The sequence below is a fragment of the Seriola dumerili genome, unplaced genomic scaffold, assembly GCF_002260705.1.
Source record: "Seriola dumerili isolate Sdu_G_001 unplaced genomic scaffold, Sdu_1.0 BDQW01001449.1, whole genome shotgun sequence".
Taxonomy (NCBI): domain Eukaryota; kingdom Metazoa; phylum Chordata; class Actinopteri; order Carangiformes; family Carangidae; genus Seriola; species Seriola dumerili.
The window spans coordinates 1,401,816-1,412,304 of record NW_019175704.1 but is presented as its reverse complement, the minus strand read 5'-3'; the positions used below and the strand labels follow the sequence as shown (position 1 = coordinate 1,412,304).

Below are 10,489 nucleotides of genomic sequence, written 5' to 3'. Positions count from 1 at the left end.
TCCTGGATAGAATTAAAGTTTTTGGTACAATGAAGTTTAGTGTTAGTGGTAATTTGACCCTGTTTGTTTTATTTTGTGCTGCCTCCTGTGGCTATGGGGGGGGGGGGGGGGGGGGGGGGTGGGGGGGGTTGTTATTTGCTTTGGTATGGTTTCAAAACTGCAGTCTCTGGGAAAATGGATCTGGGAAGTATCATACATGAGTGTAGTGTGCATCTTCTGCGAAATTCTACTCCTCTTTTCTCTGTTTTGGTTTAAATTTGGTAAGTGTTACTCCATTGTGCATTTTGGTTTGTTGCAACTTGATCAAAGTGGCAATGAAAGTGGGTAGAGCTACGTTTGGCATCACATCTATGCCTTTCTGAGGGTAACTGCATAGCAGGGACTTTCTGGAGACATTGATCTCCAGTGAATAAGCATCGTCCATCAGTAGCTGCCTGGTGACTAAGGCTGAGCTCACATAATTGTATGTGAGTCAGCTTAGGTTGGGGAGAAAACTCCAGTTTGTTTGTGTGGGCTACCTTTTGGTTTTGTTGGGCTACACTGGGATTGAGACTTTTCAATTTGTGGTTTTGTATCAGGTTTGTTTAATGGTGGGGGTTGGTTGTTTTGTAATGGTGGCTGTTTTGTTGGTTATGATTAAATTATAGGATACTAAGTCAAAATTATGACATACAAGTCAAGAATAATTTAGTCATAAATTAGTTAATAGCTCATAATTTTGACTTTGTACACTTTCATTTTGAAGGCTAAATTGCTTGTTCCGGTTTTGCATTTGCATTTTCTGTCTCTGTGCTGGTGAACTGCCTTCACGCTCTCTCTGTTACACTCTGATAGCCAGGGTATGTTGTTCATTTACTCCCTTCACACCCACTGGGTAGTTTCCGTCATGTAAATGTTGTGTTTCCCTTTCACCAGTTGAAGTCCCCTTTACAACTGACTGAGGAGCGTTTCTCTCTATTTGCAAGCACAGCAGCTGTTATGGTCTATATGTATACATAACAGCACTTATAAATTATTAATGCATGAATATCCTGATGTCAGGTACTGTCAGAGAAACTGCCAATAGCTGCCCTTTGCTCTCTCATTTGTCCACTGTTAGTTGCTGCCAAACACTGAAAGCCTTGTTTAGGCAATCTAATGGCTTTACTGAGATCAACAAAACATTATGTCATAATTATATTATCTCAGAAAGCCCTACAATCTCATCATTTCCACAAAGACAATGCTTGCAGTCTTGACAGTGATGTGAGTCAGTGAGACATTGTTTCAACAGATACAGTAGCAAAGATAATACTCAGGCAACAAAGATAAATTTTCTCATTTGAAAATAAAAGAAGAATGATCTACTTGTTCTTATCACATCAGTAATACTATCTTCCAGTGACGCACAAAGTCTATATATGACTTCACCTTTAATCGGGCCACCAAAAACTAAACATATTAGGCCTAAGAGTAGTCTTGTTTCAAATCTATCTGGTTGTTAGTCTTCACATAAATCTTCTTTTATTGTCACTTCATTAGACTTTTCTATAAAAATGCCAGACATCCTGGCAATTTGTATTGTTGGCACGACACAAACAGGCATGTAGTATTCTTGCATCACTCTCCATCAATGATACAGCACATTAATCCAAAAGGAGCATCCAGAACTTCCAAAGGACCCAAATTGCAAACATTTTACCATGCAAAACCTAGGTGGGTATACTTTAGAAAGTGCAAGGATAGATATCAGTGATATAAATATTCTTTGACTGCAGTTATTTTGTAATGAGGATGTACAAGGAGGAAATAGCAAATAATGGTCATCCCGCGTGCTTGTCTTGTTAGACTAAAAGGGTGAAGTAGAAAGTGAGACTGGAAAAGGAGAAGGAGGATTACACTAAGGCTTTCCTCTTTCTGAGACTTCTCTGTTATTCACATAGCAAGACTCATTGATAAAACTTGGACTGTTACCATCGTACCATATATAAAATTTAGAGAGAGACCACTGTGTCAGTATGTATAAGGCATTTTTTCCATGCAAATTGAATGTTCTTAAATCTTCTCATTTTTTCTTAAATTATATTTTTAAGGAATTTTTGCCTTTATCCGGAGAGTACAGTGAGAGATAGACAGGAAATTCAGTGAGAGAGAGAGAGGGCGAGGACTAAGCCTTAAAAGGTGCGCGCTCTACCAGGTGAGCCACCGAGGCACCCGTCAAAACATTCTCTTTTCGAATTTCTGGAGCTGTATATTGTGATTAGTCATGTGGCCATCCCAGTTACTGTTGCTGTCTGGAGCCTATGATGCGGGACACTCAAATAAACAAATTAATTAATCAGCTAGGCTTGTTTTCAATTTATTAACACAAAGACAGCTGTGCAAAATACATATCATAATTTGCTTTGCATCTGCGGACAACAGTGAAAAAGAGAAATCCAAATCATTAATTATGCGTCAGACATTTTCTGTTTTCCAGTTTTGAATATACAAAAAAAAAAAAAAAAAAAAAACCTCTTATCAATATACAGCAAGTATATTTAGAAAAAATACAATAAAAATACAAAAGTAATACTGAGAAAACTGCTGTACCACATATACAACTCCAACATTTCCTGGATTCTGAATGAAATGTACAAAATTACATCACAAATATAATTTGTGTGATTTCTTTTTTTGTCATCAATCTGCCTCTTATTTATGACAATGAAAGTTACTTTTGACCCTGACAGGTAGATTTTCTTAGAAGTCCTTATTATTCAAATTATTTTTTCTATATAGTGTTTACCAGTTATAATTGATGAAATCCTCATACCGCAGGATTATAACAGACATTAAGTGTTCAGTACCTCTTTTAACATGTTTAATGCTCTCTAGCATCCCTTCGTCAATATTCTCATCTATGTGAACTTTGTTAGTCTTAATTCAAACAACAGAAATTCAAATGTGGACTCTTCAGTGTCAACACAACAAATATCTTCGCAAAAATGTGTCTCATTTAAATGGTTCGCAGAAAGGAAAACTGTAGCGAGCAACTGGGATCCTTCTAACACCCTCTCATATTTAAGAGAGAAAACATTGCCGTCAACATCTCACCACTGTCCTGAGGAGTCAGTGTCACAGCTTTACAGTGTCATGTGGCATTCATACCTGATGGTGAAATGGTGAGAGACAGACAGAGAACGCGAGGACAACAGAGACTTTAAAATAAGAAAGACAGTCACTGAGTGCTATTCTCCTGAGTGAGCCTCCAGGTCTGTGATCAGCACGTTTCCGTCTGATTCTAAAGCCTGGGAGCTGGTTTGTCTGTAGTAAGCGCTGCCCAGCATAGGGATCCCACGAAAACGCGCAGAGTTCCTCTTGTACACAAACCACATCGCTCCTGCCAGCAGAGCAAAGATCAGCACAGCCACCAGCACTGCAGCGGCAATGACACCATGATGTAAACCTGAAACACACAACATGATAGCTCCTATGTAGTCACACCTTTGTTTTAAAGGGTGGTATGATGCCTCCCTCATCGAATTACATGTATAAAGATATAAATATAGATATATGTTTGTATCATGCATCACATTATATCACAGATCGGTCACTCTTAGCATGTTTAATCATAAACTGTATCTTCACTGCCTCATAGTACGAAACAATGCACTCATGCTTATGGCACCTATAGGACACACAATAAATGTGTCACGAGTGTTTAAATCATTCAAATAATGGTGCACTTTACCGTTTAGTGGTTCCACTTCCACCTCAGTAACAGCATCTACAAAAGAGCACATCCAGTGAAGTTTGATATAACTTATCATGTATCATCTTGGGTATTCAGAAAACGAGGTAAGAAGACAATGTGCGCTGACGTCACTTCTCGAAAGCTCTTCGGGTGAAAATGCTTTACGGAGGCATGGATATACAGTAAAAATAAAGACATTAAGATGACACAATTATCAAAATAATCGGTATATGAAAACCTTATTTTTACCATTTTATGTTAATTGGAATTTCCAGCAATTTTGTCCACATTGTATCTGTGTTTGATTCATAGAGAACTATACCTTTCACATGTGTAAAAAATGAGTTAAAATATTCTTTAAGAATAAATGTAAAAAATACAGCCCCCGATTCAACTTACCTGAGATGGTTTTGCAGACAAAGCCGAGGCACTCGGTGCACCGTGACAGGTGCCACACTCCGTCAATCACCCTGGTGGTAACACAGGTATCTGTAGTGAGCAGCTTGGGGTCTGGGGCTTTACTGGGCCAGTTGGTGTAGTCCATCGGTGAACCGTCCACCCAGGCCATAGAATCAGCTAAAAACCAGGGGCCACACTTTAATAAAATGGGGATGCAGGGGATTGTGAACATCTCATTGGTATGAGAGACTGATATATTCTTACTGTCAATGTTGAAGTACATCCCCAACCATACGGTGTGGTGAAGGAACCCTGACGACCACAGCTGTTCCAGAATGAAACGATTCTCTGTCTCGCTCTCGATGGTCAGCACATCTGAGGTGTTGACTAGAAAGTGACAGAAAGCAACAACAAACTAACAACTACTGCGCAGTTTAGTTTGACATTTTTGGGAAAAAAAGTTTATTTGCTTTCTTGCTGAGAGTTAGATAAGATTTTTAAAAGCACTCTCGTGTTTGTACAGTCAATATAAAGCTACAGCCAGCAGCCAGTATGCTGTCAGCAGAATTTCACTGTTCTTATATTAATTCCTGCAAAGCATCATTTCTAAATAAGAACTCAACCAGTTTTGTAAAGCCTAGGGCTTTTCTGAGCAGCTCCTACATTTAACCTGCAGGGGGAGTATGTATTCCATGTGGCAGATGAGAGCGATCGAGGCAGCCAATTCTTTCATTTGTTTTTCTACTTCTCAATCATGATATTATTAATAACTAGACAAAAAACAACACAGAAATTAATACATAATCAATAACTAAAATCACACCGTATGAATCCCTACCTTTCTGTCTGCAGTACTCCCTTGACTCTTCAAATGTAAGTTTCTGCACCACAGGCTCGAAGTTGTAACAGCCATGTCCAAATTTCACCCACGTGGAGGGACACACCACCTCATATGAGACAAATGGTTTATTGCCTGTGAGAGACAGCAGGAGAAAGGCAGGACCATTACATGTTTTTTCACACTGTCACCATGAGCAACAGAAACGTTACAGCTGAAGAGATGCACTGTGCACTGCTCAGATTTTCATGTTTCACTGAAGCAGCACTGACTTGGTGGGGCAACATGACACAGGGCTCCTGGCAGCAGAGTCTCACAGTCGGCTCTCCGCCAGCCTCCGCTCACGTCCATGTACACACACTCCCCCGTCACAAAGTCATCGTCGTCGTCGGCTGCGTCCCAGTGTGTGTACACCGTGTCACTGCCATCTGACCACTGATAATTGATGCCGCTCTGTAAATAAACGCAGTCAATGTGTCAGTCAAGAAGTTGCAGCTGTGGTGACACTCTGCCAGTAATACTTAATACTTATTTATAAAGTGTGTGCACAGTGGTTTGATTATTAATCAGTCTGATTAGAGTTAGTGGTACTAATACCTGCAGTTTGTAACAGCAGGTGATAATATTGTGTACTGTGTATAACACCGCTATGCTCTATATAGTGTCACTGTCACTGGGTTTCTGCCATGTGTGGACTATGTACTGTATATAAATTTAGAATCATTACAAAATCTAAAACTGAAATTAAAATACTTTTTACTTTCTTTCTTAACAACCTGGTGCTTTAGTTAGGGAAGTATATGTTTCTGAAGGAGATTCCAGCTCCTGACTTACCAGACGTGACACACACTCAGTTTTCCATGGTATAATGATCAAGCAACATGATTCAAAGCAGTGATAATATTTAAACTATTACAAAATACTACAGTTATTTGTTAGTATTGAAATGGGATGGTTACTATATTAATTAGTTTAATAAAAGTTAAAAGAAAATTATTACTATAGGAGGTTCATGCGATAGATATTGAACAATATCAGGCAAGATAAAAAATAAATAAATAATGAGAGGCAGCGAGAGAATCAGTTCTTTCACTAACTGTCCTCTGTCTCTCCATGACTAAGACATTCCACGGGGGCTGAGCGATACTTGAATCCAAATGTTAAGGCTCTCACTGTCTGCTGGGAAAACCACACGCCTTTGGATAGAATACCTCTACATGGTGAAAAGGCCAGCAGAAAAACTCTGGAGGCATCTACTGTATATAAAAGAATCTGAGCAAAACACATTAGGTGTCCATTTAAAGAATCTTTTAGGGCCTTCTGTGTGTACATATTACTCTGAAACCGTTTAAAATCTTCAAAAATTTCCATTTTAGAACAGATAATAAAGTCTTGTCAGGTTGTGCATCATGGTACAGCAGAGCAATTTAGGACAGAAACTGAGATATTCAATCAAATGTCATGATTTTTATGTGTTTATATATCTGCATTATGTGTGCGATAGGAAAACTGACTGCCACTGTTGCCACTTTTAAGATGCTGACGACATGCTGACATGCACAAACTATGCTTTTGGTAAAGAAAAAAAAAAGAAAAATATTGAACTAGCAGTTTTTAAATGCACCTCATCCATGCAGATGTGCATTATCTGCATTTCATGCTCATTAACCAGTATTAAAGGAATAGTCTTGGGAAACACATTTAGTTGTTTTCTTGCTGAAAGTTGGAGAAAAATACCACTGTCATGTTCTTGAATATTAAGCTACAGCCATTAGATGGTAAGCTTAGCTTAGCATAAAGACTGACAACAGAGGGAAAAAGCTAGCCTGGCTCAGGTTCAAAGGTAAAAAAAATAAAAAATAAACCTGACACCAACCACCTCTTACACCTCTATCTGACTTCCTGGAGTCTTGTCATCACCGTTGAGATGCGAAAAGCTACTGCTCACAATAAAATAAAGATTATAGAAGAAATAACATGTTAATTACCTGTATTTACAGGTGGTTGTAGGCAGCTTTTTTTTACCTTTGGACAGAGCTAGTTGTTCCTCTGTTTCCAGTTGTTATGTTAAGCTAAGCTAACCAGCTGCTAACTGTGGCTTCATATTTACCATACAGACATGAGAGTGTTATCAATCTTCTAACTCTTGTTAAAAACTGAATGAGTGTATTTCCCAAAATGTCAAACTATTTCTTTAAAGCTGAGCTGTATAAAAGCAAACACACATAATGCCACCTATCTGACACAAACATACAGTAGACAGTGCAGAATGATACAGTACATATTGCATGAGAGGATACATACGTCTTGACTGTACAGTCCAATCCAGTGGGGGACTGCCAATCTATTGACAAGGACAGTAAGGAAAGCCTGGTGGTAGGCATCTGTAACGCTCACTAGGTCAGAATCATTCTCTATGCACAAATGCATCGCGTCGTACCAGCTCATGTTGCCAGACACAACCTTGTAGCTGCGGGTCCTGTACTCGATATTATCGGGGAGGGGGTGGTGATAGGAGTGGGTGGGGGGTTTGGATGTATCTGTAACAAGGGAAGAAGACAAAAGAGAGGAGTGTGAGGAGAAGGTAAGACGCTGATCAGACAGATCGCTTCAAGGTGCTGTGGGACAGTTAATGGATCACTGATTAGATGCCACGCACATCAATTAAAGGAGTGACTCGACATTTTTGACTTGCTCGCTTTCTTGATAAAAGTTAGAAAACTTATTCCACTTAATGCTAACGTTAAATCGACCATTTCTTGGCTCTAGCTACATTTTAACTGACAGATATGAGAGTGTTATCAATCTTATCATCTAACTCTTTGTAAGAAAGTGAATCTTGACTCTATGGGCCATGCGAAATTTGTACTCACCATCTCTGTTGATAGTGATCCACAATAAAAGTCACTATGGCCAAATGTACATGTAGTGCACCATTGTTGAAACATAATGAAATTTTCCACAGATGCAGATGATGTAGGATTTATCATGACATTTTATGAAAGAAAAATCTCTGACTCAAAATTACATGCATTTTTAACATAATTGCACCGTGGTTGAATCTATATCAGTCACATATGAAGATGCAGCCAACCACTTGGCCAGCAGGGGCGCCCCTGAAGTGTTTGCTGCTGCACCTGTAATCTCACCAAACAGTGGTGTCAGTGTGAATCACTGCAGCAAGGAGAAAAGTTTTCAGGGATTTTTTAGGGAATGTTAAGTTACTCTTTGTTGTGCATTTAAATGTCACTGTGTTTTCTATTTAGTTCATGTGTTTAATGGTTTGTATGCAGTATTTTCAGTTTTATTAATGGTTGTTAACACACTCTAGCTGACAGAGAAGAAACCACCTGTCAGCACTCAAGAATCCACTTCAAGGTTAATTGACTTCCAGAGAGGATATGTTATAGAAGGAGGGTATGAGAGGCCATTCAGCATCAGAAAGCTAGAGTGGTCTGACAGCAAAAGAGAGAGACAGACGTGCTGAAAAACCCTCACAGAGACAATGAAAGACAGACAATGAAAGAGGAAGACACTGACGGGATCTTACCTTGAGGTTTTTGACAAACAAAGCCATACCCACTCTCGCTGCACTTCTCATCGTACCACTTCCCCGTCAGGTGGAAGTTGTGATTGTTGGAGAGTACAGCACACAGTGGCTCATCAGCAAATCCACTGAGCCACTCATTCTCCTGGGGGTGCATATACAACAAATCAGTACACACAAACCCATTTAAAAAAGCACGAAAAAAAGCAAAAGCAAAGAATAGCAAAGTTGGAGGGGTTATTTTGGGTTTCCAGTCCTCCAGAAGTAAAAGTCCTGATTGTTTTCTGCATAGACAGTGTCAGGCAACGGCTGTCAGTCAGAGTACTTCCAGGTTTTGGATGCATACAAATTAGGGCTGAATGATATGCAGAAAAATTTTTGGCAGATATTGCAATATGAGTCACGATTTCAGTTGGAATTATCGTTTTTTAAAAATGATGATGATGTGATTTTCTTTTGGGTCCACAGTGGCTGAGGATCATGGGTATTGTAGTATTTAAAACCATCTACCATATATGGATGGATGTAAAAAAAAAAAAAAAAAGAAAAAAAGAAAAAAGTGTGATTCTAGTTTCAGGACCGTTGAGGATTTCATTACAAGAAGAAAGTCATGGGAATTTATAGTGTTAAAAATATGCGATTAAATGACTCTTCTGTGGACGTCACACAGACACAAATGCACATAATAACAGCCAACAAATTACTACATTTCTAACAGTTAACTAACTTAACAGTTGTTTGCCAGCCTACAGTATTCCCACGAGCTTACAGTGAGATAGCTCTTTGGTTCAATTGGAGACCAGTTGGTGTAGCTGACTGGTTTCCCATTGGTCCATTTCATTGTGTCCTCGTCCCGAAGACCAATCCACACACCTACAGAGCTGCCCTGGAGCAACATGGTGATGTAGGCTGCAGAAATGATGGTGTGGAAAAATAACAAAATTAAAAAACCCAGAGCATAATTCCTTTCTGTCATGCCTAGAGAGAAGAAGAAAATCTTGTCTGATGGTATTTGAAATATGAAATCAGCCATTCATCGGATGGTTGTACGGTTCAGTTTGCCTCTACCTTGTTCAATCTCATCTTCTATAGCAACCAGTGAGCCTTCGAATGAGGAGCAGATGGACTGGGCATCATTCCAACTCTTTCCCTCCTTTGGACTGCCGGGGAGGTGAAGTAGGAGGCACTGCCAACACACACATACGTCCCACACAAAACATGAATATCACATTGTGAAATGCAAATTGTTATTCACCTATCACCACTAGGACTTGTTTGGAGAGGTCAGGATTCAAAGTTAAAAAAAAGAAATCCAAGCACATAATATTCTTTGACAGACAGAGGATGTAATTTCATGTTCCTGGTGAAACAAGAAGAAAAACAAAAGCTTGGCAGATGATTTTCATCGACAAGAGCTCAGCTTCTTTTGATTAAATCTGAGGGAAATTAGGTGTGCTACACAAGACATTAACTTCTTCACTCTTCATAGCTTGAAAAGGTACTTAGATGCATACTTTAAAAGGGGCTCTTTGTAAATTTTCTCCGCCACCAAATGTGGTTTCTTGCCAGCAGCTGGTGGTGGTGATTGTCGCTTGACAAGCATGCTGGGGCTAGCTGGTTAGCATGCTAACTTCAGTAGAAGAAAAACAAGTGATAGAAACAAGAGTTAGAGAGGACCTATTATGGCCATTTTTAGTGTTCGTCATTTCATTCTTGGTGTCGACTAAAAAAGATTTACATGCTTCTTCTGCTGTACATTTTATACTGTACTCTCCTCACCCTCTGTCTGAAACACTCTGTTAGAGCTCAGGGCTCTTTAAGACCCCCCTCCTCCCTCTGGAGGTGACCAATCAGAGCCCAGTGTGCTCTGATTGTCGGCAACTATCATGGCAACGACACGTTCCGCACGTCTTGTGTAGGTGTAAACCAACTTTGGATGATAATATTCATTACTTGGAATATTTTTATATATTATTTTATAAGAAGCCAT

At 39.3% G+C, this 10,489-nt stretch overlaps 1 protein-coding gene across 1 annotated transcript in view; it reads right to left on the bottom strand.

Annotated features, from left to right (window-relative positions):
- Nucleotides 1–2,519: 2,519 nt before the first annotated feature.
- Nucleotides 2,520–10,489, bottom strand: part of pla2r1 (phospholipase A2 receptor 1) — a 28,674-nt gene continuing 20,704 nt past the window's right edge. The window contains exons 21-30 of the mRNA XM_022768319.1: nucleotides 9,568–9,685; nucleotides 9,269–9,408; nucleotides 8,503–8,644; nucleotides 7,257–7,492; nucleotides 5,210–5,405; nucleotides 4,953–5,087; nucleotides 4,379–4,501; nucleotides 4,115–4,291; nucleotides 3,713–3,748; nucleotides 2,520–3,427 (exon numbers count right to left, since the gene is read on the bottom strand). Coding sequence (XP_022624040.1) covers nucleotides 3,210–3,427; nucleotides 3,713–3,748; nucleotides 4,115–4,291; nucleotides 4,379–4,501; nucleotides 4,953–5,087; nucleotides 5,210–5,405; nucleotides 7,257–7,492; nucleotides 8,503–8,644; nucleotides 9,269–9,408; nucleotides 9,568–9,685 — 1,521 coding nt within the window. The 3' untranslated portion in view covers nucleotides 2,520–3,209. The remainder of the gene's footprint in view (nucleotides 3,428–3,712; nucleotides 3,749–4,114; nucleotides 4,292–4,378; nucleotides 4,502–4,952; nucleotides 5,088–5,209; nucleotides 5,406–7,256; nucleotides 7,493–8,502; nucleotides 8,645–9,268; nucleotides 9,409–9,567; nucleotides 9,686–10,489) is intronic.